This window comes from Artemia sp. Qi Xiang Cuo, chromosome 10 (genome assembly GCF_049724085.1).
Source record: "Artemia sp. Qi Xiang Cuo chromosome 10, ASM4972408v1, whole genome shotgun sequence".
NCBI classification, from domain to species: domain Eukaryota; kingdom Metazoa; phylum Arthropoda; class Branchiopoda; order Anostraca; family Artemiidae; genus Artemia; species Artemia sp. Qi Xiang Cuo.
This window is the reverse complement of record NC_142803.1, coordinates 54,765,073-54,784,544: the sequence shown is the minus strand read 5'-3', so window position 1 is coordinate 54,784,544 and position 19,472 is coordinate 54,765,073. Positions and strand designations below refer to the sequence as shown.

The 19,472-nt window shown below is 35.9% G+C and overlaps 1 protein-coding gene across 1 annotated transcript in view; it reads right to left on the bottom strand.

Annotated features, from left to right (window-relative positions):
* Positions 1-19,472, bottom strand: part of Vps53 (vacuolar protein sorting 53) — a 148,640-nt gene that overhangs the window by 120,409 nt on the left and 8,759 nt on the right. The window contains exons 2-4 of the mRNA XM_089095546.1: positions 16,312-16,497; positions 13,148-13,362; positions 8,704-8,967 (exon numbers count right to left, since the gene is read on the bottom strand). Of these exons, the coding sequence (XP_088951672.1) occupies positions 8,704-8,967; positions 13,148-13,362; positions 16,312-16,497 (665 nt within the window). The remainder of the gene's footprint in view (positions 1-8,703; positions 8,968-13,147; positions 13,363-16,311; positions 16,498-19,472) is intronic.

Here is a 19,472-nt window from a genome sequence, read left to right as displayed (position 1 = left end):
ATATAAATGAATAAATAAATCTTAAAGCGAATAATGCTTAAATTTAATATGCAAATCAAGCTTAAAACAAAAAAAAAATATGTTTCTATTGTAGTATAAATGAAACCCAAAACGAACAGAAGTTAAATAAACAATCAACGTAAAAAAACATGCAATAGATATTAATATATATGAATAAATAAATCTCAAAATGTGTGAAACTTAAATTGAATATGCAAATCAAGCTTGAAACGAAGAAAATTCACTACAAATAAGAGCTTGGGTATCCCCTCCTCCTCGCACTGTAAAAGTCTAAAACCTACTGCGTCATTGGCACTTTACTGAAAACTATATGCATCTTGAACAGTCTTGGAGAGTATATACAAAATCATATTGAATATTTGATATATAATGATATTAATTGTTGAAAGATACAATTCGTTTTCAGTAAAGCGCCAATGACAAAGTAGGTTTTAGACTTTTACAATGAGAGAAGGAGGCGATAGCCAAACTCTTGTTTGTAGTGATTTTTGTTCGTTTTAAGCTTGATTGGCATATTCAATTGAAGCATTACTCGCTTTAATATTTATTAATTCATTTATATTATTACTTGTTGTATATTTTTTTGCTATGAATGTTTATTTAATTTCTATTCGTTTTGTGTTTCATTTATTCTTCAATAATTTCTGACGTTTTGAGTTTGAATTTGTATCTCCTGACCTTAAGTTTAAAATGCCCTTTACTTTTCTTTGAAAAACTTCCTGTTCGGAAAGTTTTTTTTAATTAATAACGGAAAGTATAACGGAAAGTTAAGGCCATTTCAATTAATAACGGAAAGTTGTTTGTCTGCTTATAAAAATAAAATAATAAATCTTATCCTACTAAGGAGCAATAGCTCCCAAATGTGATTCGCTGTTTTACCAAAGTAAAAACAAAGTGTCCTTTGAAGCTAATGGTATAAACATGGCAAAAAAAGGTGTAAAATAAAAGTAAAAATATAAAAGCAAAAAATATAAAGTAAAATATAAATTCCAAAATAAGAAATAAAAATATAAAATATAAAAGTAAATATATTAATTAAAAGTATCGAGAAAAATATGAAAATGAAAAACGTTGAAAAAGAAGAAGAAGGCGTCTGTAGCAACACACTACAGAGCCGACGCAAGGACCTTAGTAGTCAAAAAGCGTCTTTAATCCGATACAACACAACACGATAAGGAACGTGTTTATTAGGATTCAAACAATGAATTTTTTTTAGGTCATATGATTCCATATGAACCAAAAGCCTCCATATGTACCATAAGTCTGGTTAAAAATAATAATATGAAAGAATTCAGCGTAGCAGGATTACGGTGAAATGTGATTGAATATTAATGCGTTGTTTACTTTACTATGCTAGATGACACTGAAGCTATGACATAGATGCCACTGAACTTCTGAGGATCATTTAAAAATAGAGTCTGAGTCCTTTAATTTATCTTAATCTGGCTTTTTGATCAGAATATATAATGTCCTCTGCTAAGGGTAGAGAGGAGTGGTTTTCTTCTATAAAATAGCCATGAAACTTCTAGTCTTTAATAACGTTGACAATTATAAGAATACATATGAACTGTTGCTACCACGTCCGGGGCAACCAACGATCATTTTCTCCAGTCAGAGAAAATATAATCTATATTAACCCTTGAGACACTAATCGCACTTAGAGCATTAAACGTAAGCAATCTAGCTGAGCCGGAAAAATTGGAATTAGATATAAATCAGCTCAACCCCTACGGTTGAGACATATTTGATCATCAGAGACTCTTCTACTCTCAACAGGAATAGAACCTATAAATGGGGCCACCCTCATTACACCTGGAAGAAGAGATGAAGTTTAACGCCAAAATGTCGGTTTCCTCCTTTCTAAGCGAGCCAAACAGTCCATACCGTCCATCCAGTCTCTGAGCGTATCATTACCATCCATCTCAAGGGATCCATTGCCAACATGAACGTTATTCAAGTGCATTCCCCAGACTCGTCCCCAGGTGACCAAGAAGCCGAAGGTCTCTACGCCCAGTTCCAACACACCGTGGATAATCTTCCCAAAGAAAAGATGTTATGTTCATAATTGGAGACTTTAACATCATCGAAGGTTAATCAAATGAAGGACTTTAAGACGTCATGGGCGATTTCGGACATAGACGACAAAATCAAAGGGATGAAATACTCTTTGAATTCTGCCGCAAAAATGAAATTTTTATCATAAGCACTCTGTTTCGTCATAAATAACAGAGAAAAGTCAATGGAAATCCCCAGACTATATACTTGTCCGCAAAGATGGAAATTATCGCCGCAGAACAAAAATTCCACAACCGGTGGTGACTTCGATTCAGACCATGTTATAGTCATTTTTGAACTAAATATACGCCTTCAGAGACTCCAACAGCTTAAGAAAAGCTTTTCAAGACATGGTGTGGATCTACTTAAAAATATGGAAGCCAGTTTAAAAGAACACCCTCAAACAAGTTGTCAAATATCCAAACTACGGGAGCTCCAATCACAGACGAAATACAGCGACTGGTCGACGAAAGCACATCCTTCATCAAGGAAACGGCTAATGAGATCCTAGGATTTCAGTCACTTGGATAAACCATGGATAAACCCCGAAATCCTAGATCTTTGTGAACAGAAGCATGCCCATGCTAACAAAGACAACAGAAAAATTCAGGACGAATACAAGAGACTGAAACGCCTAATATGTAAAAAAAAAAATCCAGAAGGGTCTGTGGCAGTGCGTCAATGAAGAGTGTCGCGAGTGTAATGAGGCCTTCCAGAAAGGTGAAAGCCACTTCATGTACAAAAAAGTCCGTGAACTATCGAAAAAGAAGCATTCAGTCACTTCTACTCTATTAGACAAAAATAAACATCCCATAACAGACTCCGAGGAAAGAACAGAACGATAGATCTAATATTTCTCCAAAATCCAGAATCTCACATTAAATCCCAATTCCAGTATCTTATTGTCTTTCCCATTATCACGGTACCCGATAGACGTACCCATTATACCCGATATATCCGATAGGTACCCATTATCACGATATCTCCTCCATCGTGAAGTATCTTCCACAATAAAATCCCTAAAGACTAATAAAGCCCCTAGCCCGGATGATATTCAGTCAGAACTGCTATCTACCACAAGATCATAACAAACCTCTGGGGAACGGGTCATTTCCCCATGTCCTGGGCTAAAGTTGATTTTGAAATAAAATCAAGTATTTTGCAGTAGGCATCAAGACATGGCTAATTGTAAAAAAGCCAAGACAGATAGTCCAAGTGATTGAGAGGTAAAAATCGGATAAGCCAGACTTTTGTCCCCCTTTTTAAAAAGAGACAAAAGGGTGACTGCAATAGCTACATACCAATGAGCCTGATAAGTCAACCGGCCAAGATTCTTATAAAAATACTCCTTGATCGACTGAAATCTCAAATAAATCATATCATAGAGGAATATCAGGCCGGCTTTCAAAAAGACTATTCCACCCTAGACCAGATTTTTTCAACTCGGGAACTGACGGAGAAATATATCGAATATCCAAAAGAGCTCCTATTACAATTCATCGATTTCTAGCAGGCTTTCGACTTGATACGGTGTGAAGGACTCTGCCAGATTCCGCTATACTATGGAGTCCCTGGAAATATAATATTTTGATTAAGGACATGTATTCAAAGTTCAAGGGCCAGGCCCAGATGCCTGAGCGACCAACAAATGCATTTGTTACATCACCAGGTGATTGTACACTGTCGTCTCTTGTCTCCCCATCTTTTCAAAACACTCCTCAATGCGGATCACTTGCTGAAGCGGTTGATGACCCAACGGATGGCAGGGAACTAATCGATGGACAAAACTGGCATACGCAGATGATATTGTAAAAATTAATGAGAGGCAACGCTATAGCGTTGCCTACAGTAAAGGCCATACGGCTCCAATAGTTTATTATTTTTTTTTCTTCGAGGCCCTTTATATGGAAGGGGTCGTCGTATATACTTCAAAGGGCTCATTCGATTGGAAATCGAGAGTTCTAGTGCCCTATTTAAGAGTCAAAAGTGATCAGAGGGCATCTAACACCCCTTCCACGCCCACCATTTCCTCAAACACATCCAATAAAAATTTTGAGATAGCCATTTTGTTCTACGTAGTTGATTTCTAGATAGAAATTATGTTTTTGATGAGGAAATCTCCCCACAGCCCTCAGGGCAAGGATTGTAAGTTATGCCCTGGGGGCCTATAAGGTTTTTATAGAAAGCTTTGTCATAGAAACTTCAAAAAGGGCTTATTTGATTGGAAATTCAAAGGGCTAGCGCCCTTTTTAATAGTCGAAGGTGATTAGAGTGCAACTTATCCCCCTCTTACGCCCACCTTTTCCCCAAACACATCCAATCAAAATTTTGATAGCCATTTTGTTCAACGTAGTTCAAAATTCTGGAAATTAGGTCTTTGAGAATGACCCCCCCCCCCAGATCCCTCAGGGCAAGGGTTGTAAGTTATCCCTTGGGGGCATATAAGGTTTTTTATAGAAACCGTTGTCATAAAAACTTCAAAAAGGGCTCATTAGATTGGAAATTTAAATGCTAGTGCCCTTTTAATAGTCGAGTAATGGGAAGGCAAATAACACCCCTTCCACGCCCACCATTTCACCAAACACATCCAATCAAAATTTTGAGATAGCCCCTTCTTTCAATGAAGTTGAAAGTTCTGGAACTTATATCTTTGAACTGGACACTCCCCCCACAGTGTTCAGGGCAAGGGTTACAAGTTATGCCCTGAGGACATATATGGTTCTTATGGAAAGGATGCTCGAATAAACTTCAGAGGGATCATTTGATTGGAAATTGAAAGTTCTAGTTTACTTTTTATGAGTCAAAATATATCGAAGGGTAACCAGCCCGCCCCTTCGCCCTTTTTTCCCAAATACATCCGATAAAAATCTTGCGATAGCTATTTCGTTAAAAATAGTTTAAAGATCATATAACAAAAACTCCGGTGTCGTCACAACCCCCCAGGGCCTGGGGGCAGGCGTTGTAAGTTATGCCCTGGGAGCATATATGGTTCTTATGTAAGGGATGCTCGTATAAACTTCAAAGAGGGCTGATTTGATTGGAAATTGAGAGGTCAAGTTCACTATTTAAGAGTCAAAATAAATTGAAGGGCAACTAGCCCCCCTCCCCCCCCCCTTCACGCTCTTTTTTCCTCACACCCCTCCAATAAGAACTTTGAAATAGCCATTTCTTTAAAAAATAGTTCAAAGATCATATAACGAAAACTCCGGTGTCGACAAAGTCCCCCTAAAGCCCCCCTGGGCCCGAGGGCAGGGGTTGTAAGTTATGCACTAGGGTAATATATGGTTGTTATGGAAGGGTTGCTCGTAAAAACTTCAGAGAGGGCTCATTCGATTGGAAATTGAAAGTATTAGTTCAGTTTTTGAAAGTCAAGAGATTTTCAAAAGACTTCCCCCCCCCCCCAACGCCCCTTTTTCCCCAAATGCATCTGATAAGGTAATGAAGCTGAAAAGGCTCATTTGATTGGAAATTCAAAGCTCGAGTTCACTTTTTAATAGTCAAGAGAGATCCAAGGGCAACTAGCCCCCCCCCCCCCTTCGCGCCTTCTTTTTCCAAACCCATCTGATGAAAATTTTGAGATAGACATTTTGTTAAAACTAGTTGAAAGGTCGGATAAGAAAAACTCCGGTGTCAATACGACCCCCTAGGACCCGGGCGAAGGTGTTCTAAATTATGCCCTAAAGGCATGTATGGTTCTTATGAAAGGGATGCTCGCATAAACTTCATAGAGGGCTCATTTGATTGGAAATTGAAAGTTCTAGTTCACTTTTTAAGAGTCAAGAGAGTTAAGGGCAACTAGCCCCCCCCCCCACGCCTTTTTCCCCAAAACCATGCGCTACAAATTTTGAGATAGTCAGTTTTTAAAAATTGCTCAAAAATTAGATAACAAAACTCCGGTGTCAGCACCACCCCCTAGGACCCGGGAGGTAGGCGTTTTAAGTGCTGTCCTGGGAGCGTATATAGTTCTTATGAAAGGGGTGCTCGTATAAACTTCAGAGAGGGCTCACTTGATTGGAAATTGAAAGTTATAATTCACTTTTTAAGAGTCAAAAGATATCCAAGGGCAACTAGCCCCCCTCCCAAACACCCTTTTTTCCCCCAAGTCCATCCGATAAATTTTTAAAATATCCATTTCATTAAAACTAGTTACAAGGTCAGATATCAAAAACTGCTGGAGTAATAGAACCCTTCAGGGCCCGGAGGCCGGCGTTGTAAGTAATGCTTTTGGGGCATATATCGATTTTATTGAAGCTATGCTCGCATAAACTTCGGAGAGGGCTCATTTGATTGGAATTTGAAAGTTCTCGTTCACTTTTTAAGAGTCGAAAGAGATCGGAGGGCAACTAGCTCCCCCCCCCTCCACGCCCTAAATGTATCAGATAAAAATTGTGAGATACACATGTTGTTAAAAATAGTTCAATGCCCTGGGAGCATATATGGTTGTTATGGAAAGGATGCTCATATAAACTTCATAGAGGGCTCATTTGATTGGAAATTGAAAGTTGTAATTCACTTTTGATAGGCAAAAGTGATCGGAGGGCAGCTTGCCTCCCCCAACACTATTTATTTTTTCCCCCAGAGGCACTTCATATAGAAGGGGTCGTCGTATAAACTTCAAAGGGGGCTCATTCGATTGGAAATCGAGAAATCTAGTGCCCTTTTTAAGAGTCAAAAGCGATCGGAGGGCAACTAGCCCCCTCCCCCCTCCAAGCCCTTTTACCAAAAATACATCTGATAAAAAAATTGAGGTAGTCATTTTGCTAAAAATACTTCAAAGATCATATAACAAAAACTCCTTCACGTATGGCCATTTTGTTAAAAATGGTTCAAAGGTTAGATAAGAAAAACTCCGTGTCTACCCAACCCCCCCGGCCCGGGGCAGACGTTGTAAGTATTGCTCTGGGGCATATATGGTTCTTATGGAAGGTATGCTCGTATAAACTTGCAACAAACACACAATATATATTAATGTAAATGAATACATAAATCTTAAAAAGAGTGAAACTTTAATTGAATATTTTCAGTAAAGCGCCAATGACGCAGTAGCTTTTAGACTTACAATGAGAGAAGGAAGTGATACCCAAACTCTTGTTTGTTCGTTTCAAGCTTGATTTGCATATTCAATTTAAGTTTCACTCGTTTTAAGATTTATTTATTCATTTACATTAATATCTATTGCATGTTCGTTTGCATTGACTGTTTATTTAATTTCTGTTCGTTTTAAATTTCATTTATGCTTCAATAGCAAAATATTTTTTGCGTCTTAAGCTTGATTTTCATATTCAATCTAATCATATCTAATCATAATACTCGCTTTAAGATCTATTTATTCATTTTTATTATTACTTGTCGTATGTTTATCCTATGATTTTTGTTTAATTTCTGTTCGTTTTGGGTTTCATTTATTCTTTAAAAGTAATTTCTGGTCGTTTTAAGTTTGAATTATAAAAGTTATTTGTATCTGCTGAGCTTAAGTTTAAAATGACCTTAACTTTTCTTTGAAAAACTTATTTTTCGGAAAGTTTTTTTGTTAATTAATAGCATAGAAACATTCTTCAAGCAGACACTGATGATTCCGTGTCAGCTACTGAAGCCTTTGAAATGACCATTAATGCAGCCAAAACCGATACCATGGGAGTATATAGAGACCGTGCGTCAAGAACTTTGAAGATAACAATTAAAAGAGAGCCAGTTGAGAACATCGATTTCTTCGTCTACCAAGCTGCCTCATTGTCCGTAACAATGATCACTCAAAATCGATAGGGCAAAGACATGGCTAGGCTAGTTGGAGATTCAAAAGCCTACCTCCAATGTGGAAAACAAAAGCACAGTCGACGTCTTGGAAAGTCCGTTTCTTGTAACTCTACAATAATTACCATAAACTCAATCAGAATCTGGTCAATAAAGACTTATGATGAACGGAATGCCTCCACCCAAGTATCCAGGGGGCTAGGGGTTTTGACCCCCCCCCCCTTGAAATGTTTTTCCGACTTGTAAAAACGTAACAAAAATGAATATAAACAATTTTTTGATGCGTTTTTAAAAATTCTTTTTGTACTCCCCCCTCCCCCCCCGAAAAAATCCTTTTATTACCCCCCCCCCCAAAAAAAAAAACAATGCTGGATTCGACCCTGCCTCCGCCACATAGCGGGGATTACCTACGTTGACCGGGCATTGAACGAAAACATCCGTAAACTCCTCCGTTGGTCCCGTCCCATCATAAACAGTATCCCGATACAACAGTTCCACTGGCTTGGTCACATTCAACGAGTGTCAGCCAACCGGCTACCAAAAATAACCTTCGAAGAAGGCTAAACGGCACGCACCCCCAAGGCCAACCCCGTCAGAGATGGGTTGGTAATTCTGAGGCCTATAGCCTTCGCCAGCAATTCCGTCTAGCACCAGACTGATCAGACTATCGTCACCATATTTATCAAGTTTCCACAAGAGAAGCAGCCCCAATACAGCCCCAAAGACCGGACGAGACTTCAGTCAAATTAAAGATACATAGGCTTTATCAAGCTAGTTAAACGTATGGTTTCAACTAGGTTTTACTAAAACTTCTGAGTATGCATATGAAAAATATAATTAAGGAGTTACTTCTTTAAATTTACGAGTTTAGCGTACCTATAAGTATGACCGATAACATTAAGCACTTTACAGGATTGTCCTAGTTCATTCATGGACGGCCCGGTGCGGCTTGGATTTTCAAGGGAGTCCTTAAAATCCTGTAAAATCTGCTTGCCAAGACTCTCTTGAACAGACTGGAACTGTGTGACAAAGCCTTGGATGTGTGGAACTTCTTTGAAAGTTTGGAGGTGCAGTACAACATTTGAAATTCCTTCAATTAGGTTGGCAGTTTCACTGTATTGACGTTTCTTGGCAAAATGCCTGAAAACAAAAGAGAATCAGTATTGTTTACGGTTGAAAGAGAAACACTACGTTTCTTGGCAAAATGCCTAAGAACAAAAGAGAATCATTACTGCTTACGATTAAAAGAGAATCACTACGTTTCTTGGCAAAATGCCTAAAAACAAAAGAGAATCGTTACTGTTTACGATTAAAAGAGAATCACTACGTTTCTTGGCAAAATACCTAAAAACAAAAGAGAATCACTACTGTTTCCAGTTGAAAGAGAAACACTACGTTTCTTGGCAAAATACCTAAAAACAAAAGAGAATCATTACTGCTTACGATTAAAAGAGAATCACTAATTTTCTTGGCAAAATACCTAAAAACAAAAGAGAATCACTACTGTTTCCAGTTGAAAGAGAAACACTACGTTTCTTGGCAAAATGCCTAAAAACAAAAGAGAATCGTTACTGTTTACGATTAAAAGAGAATCACTACGTTTCTTGGCAAAATACCTAAAAAAAAAAAGAGAATCGTTACTGTTTACGATTAAAATAGAATCACTACGTTTCTTGGAAAAATATCTAAAAACTAAAGAGAATCACTGCTGTTTCCAGTTGAAAGAGAAACACTACGTTTCTTGGCAAAATGCCTAAAAACAAAAGAGAATCATTACTGCTTACGATTAAAAGAGAATCACTACGTTTCTTGGCAAAATACCTAAAAACAAAAGAGAATCACTACTGTTTCCAGTTGAAAGAGAAACACTACGTTTCTTGGCAAAATGCCTAAAACAAAAGAGAATCGTTACTGTTTACGATTAAAAGAGAATCACTACGTTTCTTTGCAAAATACCTAAAAAACAAAAGAGAATCGTTACTGTTTACGATTAAAAGAGAATCACTACGTTTCTTGGCAAAATACCTAAAAACAAAAGAGAATCACTTCTGTTTCCAGTTGAAAGAGAAACACTACGTTTCTTGGCAAAATGCCTAAAAACAAAAGAGAATCATTACTGTCTACGATTAAAAGAGAATCACTACGTTTCTTGGCAAAATGCCTAAAAACAAAAGAGAACAACTACTGTTTAAGGTTGAAAGAGAATCACTCCTGTTCCTATGGTATATATCACAATAACAAATGACATGAACAAAAACATTATAAATTAAAGAATTCAAATAAAGTATAAAATAATACAGCCAAGATACAAACTTAGGATAGTAATATTACACAATATATATATAATAGTGTATCATAAATACATACGAAAAAATAAAAAAAACATAAGAAATTTCGTATTAAAAAGAAAGTAAAAAGCCCTACAAAGAGTCTATAAATAATATTGATTACCTAAAGAAAAAAGCTGCTACAAAATACTAGAAAAATTATAATAACCATGTAGTAAAAATAAATTAAAACCCATTAATTAAAACAGCGGAAATAAAGATAATCGAATTATAAAGACAAACACTGCTCGTGACTAATGCTAATAATAATAAATGAAAAAAAACAGAAAGACTGCTTGGAAATACTCATGTGATTCAAAAAAATTTTGTTTTTTAATAGCTTAAATTTTCTGAAAGGAAAGTCAAAAAGGTGGAATTTCACTTTTCATCCTTATTATTGGCTTAAAATTTCACACAGGAACAAAGAAGAAAAAATCAGGTTTTAAATAGACGAAATTATTTAGCTTCCATTTCACACGTCTGTTTAAGGAAAGATCGAAAGAGGTGCCCCGACTGAACCTTTCTCAATAAACTTTCAAAAGCTTCTTTTAATTCCTTTTCTTTTTTACTAGAATTTTGTAAGCAAACAGTAAGCTTTGCAAATAAACACAAAGAAAAACTTACTGGAAGTTACAATGTAAAAAAAAGAAATTTTAAATAAGAAATAAAATCGAAAAAGAAAGAAAGAATTTAACATTAAATTGACAAAAAACTTCCAGTACAACGAAAATAAAATAAAGAAGGGAAACAACTGTTTCCTTTAATAATACAAGTATTTAATCAGGCAAATCATATATTAAAATCATCCATCCCTTGACAAGAGACAGAAGACAGTGACAGAATAGGGTGCAGCAAAGTAATGGCTGAAAAGCCGGAACAAGGAAGTTTATACAACCGAATTGTCGAATCATAACCTGTGGAACAACAAAGTTTATAAACTCACAACTGGGCAAAATCAACAACCCAAATCCACAATCTTCCTTTCGAGCATAGTTGTCAAATTCACAATCTATTTTATGAGCTTACAATCCTAATTGTCAGTGGAACAGGATTTTCATAATCTGGATTACAAGCGGAACGGCAAATTTACAGTTGTGATTTCACCCCTACTGTGTTAATTAAAAAATGTTACAAGACATTTTGTGACAAACTAATAGCAGTGACCAACCTCCGAAACTCAGCCCTTTATATCGATCGGTTCACCTCACTGTCTTGTATTTTTATTGGTTCCAAATATCCTTCCTCCTTCCTTCTCCTTTTTCCCCTCCACTTTATTCCTTTCCACCTTCCTTTATTTTTACTTATTTTTATGAAATACTGTGTATCACAAATCCAGCACAGAAATAGTCGGAAACTGGAAAATCCAATCCATGGAAGATCAAATGTCAATTCCTAGATGCGTATCAGCTACCTCCTTTATTCAGATAAGTGGTTGTCAATACGATTTGTCAAATCTAAGACGCATCTTTCCGTTTTTCCCCTCCCTTGGAAGAATTATGTACCGCAAAATCTACCATATTACTGAGCCTGTCACCCCGCCTTGCGGCAGCTGGAATCAAATCTTGGGTCCCGTGTTGCCAAGCAGAGATCAATCCACTATACTACTACAGGGTGATTGTCAGACCTAAAAATCGTGTCTGATAATTTTCATGCTTCTGAGATAATTACCAAAATGTGCATCAAAGTTCAATAAGTTGCAATTTGTTCTTTTCTAAATAGAAAATTCTTGTTAATCTTCTATCGGGATAAACTAATAACATTCTTTCCAGAACCTTTCTTAAGACCATTTTTAGAACTTTTCAATATTACTCGCGTGAATTAAACTTTGTTGTACCAACGAAGTTCAAAAGAGCATAATATTTGTGGTTATTCAGTTAATACTTGCAATTAGTTAATATAAGCTACATTGAACGCAGCGCAAGCTTTTTTACCTTTCACAAGATTCTGTCGATGATAAAAAATATAATATGTGACAAACTTGCACTCATTTGCCTTTTTGAATGTTATTTTTGACATTAAAATCAGGAAAAAACTCTGAATCTTAACATAGGTCAATCGAAATGTGGCACTGAATGCATTGAAAAGGCCTACATTCAGCGGGGTCAATTCGCAAAAATTAGTAGGGGGATCAAAATATATATTTCAATGTCTAGAGGGAGGGGAACTTGTCGTCTTTTTGCAGTTTCTTCAATGAAATAATTAAAAATGAAATTTTTATGAAACTACTCTAGAAAAAGTTATATTTTTAAATCTAAGAGGGGCAGAATATATAGGGTAAACAGCTCCCCCTCCCTCAAACAATTGATAACACTACCTACATTTTAATATTCCTCCTGAAAAATAAATTTATTGTTTATATAAAATAAAATATTTGTTGTTTAATATTTTACTATATATTTATATATATTTATTATTTTATAAGAAAATATATAAAATATTTTATTGTTAATAAAATAAGGTAAAGGTGCATATCAGGAGACCAATTTAAAGACGCTCTAAAAAATTCTCAAAGGTAATTTTAAATAATCGTATATACTTTTTATCTCATTCATAAAGGTATGTAGCTTCACTCAATATAATGGGTCTATATAAAGTGGCTTGTGTGTTCATCCATCAGGGGGGGGGGGGGTAAAATGAGCGATGTACCTTTAGAAATGAAAAGTTAGTATTTACGATTGTTTTCAAGATGCTTTGAGAATTTCTTAGAGTTTCCCTCGAACGGTCCCCTCATCTGCATATTTACCAAAAACAAAACAGATTTCAGTAATTTTAACATGTTCGAAGATAAGCGAACCCACCTTTTCCAGTGTTTTGTATTTCTCCAGTCTTATTTCTCTTTTTCGGTCATTATTTTCTGGATAGTCTACTAAGTGATTTCATTTTTTTTTGGTTTCATGTTTTGGCAGAGAATTTAAATTCAAACAACCCTGCATGCCTGATAATCCATAGCTGCAGATGAGCTTAATAAATCGTCATGCAAACCGAATACTTACTGAAGGCTTTCAATACCATCCACAAACATATGTAGATGATTCAAAGTAGTAATGGCGCTAGTTAAATTCCTCTTAGCACAATCCAGTTGTTTTATATCCCTTGTAATTTCGCAGACATTCGACTCCGATTCTTCAGCAAGTGATTTTATAACTTTGATCTTGTTGAACAGCTGCTGAATCGCACGCTGGGATTCAATTAACGCTTCTTGACCTTCCTAGTATTTAGAAAGAAAAATAATTATAATCAGATTTATAAAAAGGAAAGGTAATTATTGTGCATGTGTGCCATTTATGAATTTTGATTTGTTTTATTGTCATTTTCCGTCTTTCTACTTCTTTTTCTTCTTAATCCTGATTGTGTTTACAACAGTTCATAAATGAATTAAATTCAATATATAATGTTGAAGGACGAAACTGGGCACATAGACCCTCCATTCTCTCTTCCATCACCATTACATTCTAGTAGAAAGGTAGGCGTTACAATCTTATTTGGACTGGAATCGTACAATGATTTTTTTATCAGTACGACTGGAATCATATCAGTAAGATAAGTGGGACCGCCTCCAACAACAAGCGATTCAGCAAGCAAAATTATTCGCTCTCCTAGAGCTTCCTAATATAAAAAAAAAAAATCTGTAGGGGACATTAGAAAAAAATAATACTTAAAAAATTAGAATGCAACAGAATTTCACAGTCAGGTATCACCGTTAATCCGGACTCACGCCAAATTTTTGCATGGAAGGAAGGAATGAAAAGCAAAATCTAATGAGATTCTAGCATCCATCCTCTTTTCTACCTGTATCGCCATAACATCTCCAACAAAAAAAAATCCATAAAGGAGATTAGAAAGAAATAAAATCTATAAGTTCTATGGGAGCCAGCACTGCCCCCCCCCCCCAAAAAAATATCTCTCCCACGCGGAAAATACCCCCACACAGAAGATATCCCCTAGAGAATATTATCATGTGGAAAATACCAGAGACTCATACCAGTTATAGATGTTAAAAAAAAAAGTGAACTCGAGTAGAAAAACTCAAGGATTCACAAAATGTGATCAAACAGGTAATTCTTTCGAGAACAATAATAAATCCTCAAGACTTTTGCAGCTTCTTCCGACGTTTCAGAATTCAGACATTTCTATGTCAACATTGAGTTCGTTTTCCACAACCAATCATTAATCTCCTTATTAAGAGTTACAACGGAAGATCTCCTTATTAAGAGTTACATTTTTTTGGAAGAATTTCACATTGAAATTAATTTACTCTATTAAATGAATTAGTTAATAACACATAAAAATTTAGCAAATTATATAAAAAACAAAGGCTGAAATAGAGGGAAGTAGCACTCTTGTCAGCTTCTTGCCTTTCCTTCAATAAAAAAAAGCTATAGTCGATATTAGCAAAGAAACAATGTCACAGACTTAACTAGGGAGAGGATACTTGATGCTGAGTTACAACCATAGATTTATAAATATAAGAAAAGAGGAATCCAAGGCAATTTTTGATGAAATAAATAATGAAAACTAACGAGAATCTGGTCTCCATTCCTTTTCCTATCTTGCGATAACAACATCCCGCATTAATCCAAGAGATATATATTTTCAAGGTATTTCCTTTGGTACTTTACTTTAACTTAGCTATTTTGCAAGTTTTATTGGACAAAACAAAACGATTTTCTTCTGTAATACATAATTAATAGAAATTCTGTGCTCCTTTTTTTGTTTATTGTGGTGTTTTAATATATATTGCTATACTCTAAGTTTGTTTCTCAAAAACTGTTATTCGTTTTAGAGAATTATATCTTTCAACTCAACATTGCTGCTGAGATGTCGCAACCCTATACTATTTGAAAAAAATTTATATAAAAAATAATCAGTTTTCAGGGACGTATCATGTTATATTTATCAAGATAAAAAATGGCAAATTTTTCAGCTGAACTTCCACTCGGTTTTCACATACCTTATAACCCCTCTACAAAAGACAATAAAAAGGCGAAATGGGTTTCTTTTATTATAAGACCTAATTTTCTTGAATAAAAAACATAAGACAAATTAAAAAGACCGTAACAACAACAACGAAAAAAACATATCAAATGAACAGCCAATAACAACACCAAATTTATAAGTTCATTTTGATCAGATTTATGTCCTTTTTCACAAATAGCAATACAAATACAATTTCAAAAAGAGAACAAAAAAGCAAATGTGAAATTTCAAATTTTATTAGGGCGTTTATCAACGAACGAGGGCGTGATGCAAACCTACAAGGAAGATGGGCCCCATACCTTTTACTTAGGGAATATATCTTGGATCCACCCTTCTCTTCTAAAATGAAGTTACAGCTTAGTAGAAAACATGTAAAATTGAGAAATTGAAGCTCTCTAGGAGCACACAAACCCCCTTGAGCGCCAGAGTACGTATACAAAAAACAGGACTGTGTTAATTTAGAAAGTAACCAATAGGTCAAAAAACTAGGACAATTTAGAAAGAAAGACTTACCAGATATTTTTGGCTGATATAGAAAATTCCCCATAATAAATTGTATATATTATAGTTACAAAATGTTTATTTTGTTCACAAAAGTTTTTTTTTTAGAATCTGCTTTCTTTAATTAGGTGTTGATATTTGCATTTATATTTACTTTGTCCCTTCTTCTTCTTCTTCTATTTAACAGCAGGCGGGCTTTTCAGTAACACTATTTAGCCCTTTTCCTTTTGCTTCACTCTGTGGGCTACAGAGCTACTGGCTTGATTGCCTCATATTTATTAGATATATTCAGATATCTTTCAGCAGATCTTTCGACTCTAGGAGTTCAAATATAAGATGATAGATGTCGATTTCTATACTCTGTGTGCAGGTATAGTTGGCTAGGCTCTTGGCTGATAGTGGGATTTTGTGGTGTTTGAAGTATTTTAACAGTTTAGAAAGCAAGGTATGTTGTGCAGACGTCAGCATATTACATTCAAATAGGCAATGGTCAATTGTTTCATTATTCATATTACAATGCCTGTAAAGAGGGGACAGGGGAATTGAACCACTTGAATTAGAAAGCTTATATGAGAATTATATGTCCCGTTCGTTTTTTGTTTTTCTTAATCTTCTTCTTCGCAAATTTTTCTTGCCAATTTGGTTTTACAATTTCAGAAGATATACCAGATAAACAAACCTTTGCAGATGCGTTTTGTTCGTGTAAACTTTTCCTGATCTCTTCATCCACATTTGAAATTCTACTTTTTACATTGTTGATAATATCATCAATCGAGGTTAGAGATTGTTCATTTGGAAAAAGTTTGTTAATGTAGTCCACTTCGTTGAAATCAGGATGATCAAGAGGATCATCAGAAGGACAAATCTGCAATTTGAAAATACAGTCATTATGTCAACCTGTATATTCGTGAAATCGACTGTGCTTGTTCGTTGGTATGAGCAGAGGTATTGTCTGCCTGTATGACAGCTGGAAGTTTTAGGGCCTCTGAGGTTGTTATTTTTCAGTTTAAGGAGATTGGGGATTTGAAATTCACGTGAAATTGACTGTGCATTGCTTGTCCCTTGCTATGAGCAGAGGTATTGTCTGCCTGTTTGACAGTTGGAATTTTTAGAGCCTCTGAGGTTGATGTTCTTCAGCATAGGAAAATTGGAGTCTTTATCATAGTTGCAGCAGTTGCTGCAAACTAGCAGACAGCAAACCACAGCCCTTAGCATCTAAATTTAAAAAAATGGTTAAGAAATAAAAACTGTCCAATAAAAAAGACTTCCATGTAACACTTCTTTGGAAATGGTAATTTCCACTCAGATCCATCAAAAAAAATAATTTGAAATAATAACTTGAAAAAAATAATTTCGAATCTCAAAGGAAGATTCAAATCCCTTCAAGATGACAGCAAAACAAAAAGAGTCCGCCCTTGAAACTACTATTGTTGAAAACTCTAAACTGGAGACTTACAGTCCCCCAACTTGAACAACAAGGAAAACAATATTTGTTATATGAGCAATAAATAATAACAGTGACAATTAATTGTAAACCCGATTTTAAAATCGAAGAAAAATGCAGAGCACCAAAATAAAAAATAAAAAACAACATCCAAAGATATAACCAAAAGGGCATATTACAACAAGACACAAATATTGTCATTCAAATTCCAAGGAGAAATGTCAACAGGATTCCAAAGGACACAGATCAGTAAGCGTTTGTAAGGACACAGCGTTTGTAAGCTAATGCCATAATAGGGAAATGTAGTAGACACTTGGGAGTAAACTTGCTGAGAATAAATGAGCTAAAGCATGTTTGTTAAAATTAACCCCCCCCCCCAAAAAAATCCCCCATGGCCCAGTAGAAACTTTAGGTACCTTCATAAGCCTGAACGAATATGAAGCCTGTTCAGGTTTGTAACTAATGCTATGATAGGAAAATGTAGCAGACACTTGAGAGTACAACTGCTAAGAACAAACAAGCTAAAGTATGTTTGTTAAAATTGAGCTGAAACGGTCGCAGCTTTGCAAAGTTCAGCCGTAGACCGGAAAATAGCTTGGTCAGCCAAAGTAGTTTTGCAGTCCTCAAATCGCCTCCATAGGTTATACTCGAGTTTAGGTCCAGGATAAAACCTTTTCTTCCTCAATCTTAATGAATAAAGACTGTGGAAGAGGTGAACTTTTAGGTGACAAAGAACAAAGATAATTCATAAACAAGAAACTGGGTTATAGCTGGGTTGACACATAGGCTGATATATGGCCTCTAATACGGCTAAACACAGCTAATCAATTTGTCGAAATATCAGTGCTTCCATTTCTAATATATTTTAGAGTAGACTACTTTATTTTGAACGTTTCTCCTCTATTACTTTTAGACCTACTTTAGTACTTTATTTCTACATTAAATTTGGATTTTCCACTTTTTTCCTTGCCGAGCCTATGGATTTTTGTTACGGAAATAGGAATTTCGGATACAAGGGCAGGGTTTCGGCAAAAGGGATTGACAAACGTTTTTGTTTTTGTAGGACTTACTTAGACCCACGAAATTTGAAACAAATTAACCACCGTGGAAGAACCGATGCGATAGACAAAAACAAATAGAAGCACCTATGCACATTTACGATTTTACTTGCTTAAAAAAGAAGTGCTAAAAGTTGCGAAGAGCCTTTGCCAGGATTTCATGGTAAAAGACTATGTGAAACAATTGAGTCTGTTCAATCTGTGAACCTTAAAAGAGAAGAGTTCTTCCTACCCGCCTCTAAGGTTTACCTAGGACTAGAAGCGACCGCCCGCCTGTTTTCATAGGCAGCGCAATAGCGCTGCCTAAGTAAAGAACGATGTTGGCACAATGTATTAAATTTATTTTTTTTAGTTTTAGACCTGGGCACATTCGATTGGAAATTGGAGTGGCTTTTACCCTTTTAAATAGTCAAAAGTGATTGGAGGGCAACTAGCCCCCCCCCCCCCCACGCCCATCATTCCCCCAAACACATCCAATCAAAATTTTGGGATAGCCATTTTGATCAGCGTAATTGATTTCCAGATAAAAAATATGTTTTTGAGGAGGTCACTCCCCCACAACCCTCAGGGCAAGGGTTTTAAGTTATGCCCTGGGGGCATATAAGAACGATGTTGGCACAATGTATTATTTATTATTTTTTTTTACCTTTAGAGAAGGCACTTCGTATCGAAGAAGTTGTCGTAGGAACTTCGAAAAGGGCTCATTCAATTGGAAATTGGAGTGGCTTGTGCCCTTTTTAATAGTCGAAAATGATTGGAAGGCGACTAATACCCCTTCTACGCCCACCATTTCCCGAAAAACATCCAATCAAAGTTTTGAGGTAGCCAATTTGTTCAGCGTAGTTGATTTCCAGATAGAAATTATGTTTTTGAGGAGGACACTCCCCCACAGCCCTCAGAGCAAGGGTTGTAAGTTATGCCCCGGGGTTATATAAGTTTTTTTTTTTATAGAAAGCGTTGTCGTAGAAACTTCAAAAAAGGCTCATTCGATTAGAAATTGAAAGAGCTATTGCCCTATTTAATAGTCGAAAGTGATTTGAGGGCAACTAACCCCCCTCTCACGCCCACCTTTTCCCCAAACACATCCAATCAAAATTTTGAGATAGCCATTTTATTCAACTTAGTTTTAAGTTCGGGAAATTAGGTCTTTGAGGATGACAACCCGCCCCCCCCCCCACAGCTCTCAGGGCAAGGGTTGTAAGTTATTTCCTGGGGGCATATAAGGTTTTTATAGAACGAGTTGTCGTAAAAAGTTAAAAAGGGCTAATTCGATTGGAAATTGAAATGGCTAGCGCTCTTTTTAATAGTCAAAAGTGATTCGAAAACCACTAACATCCC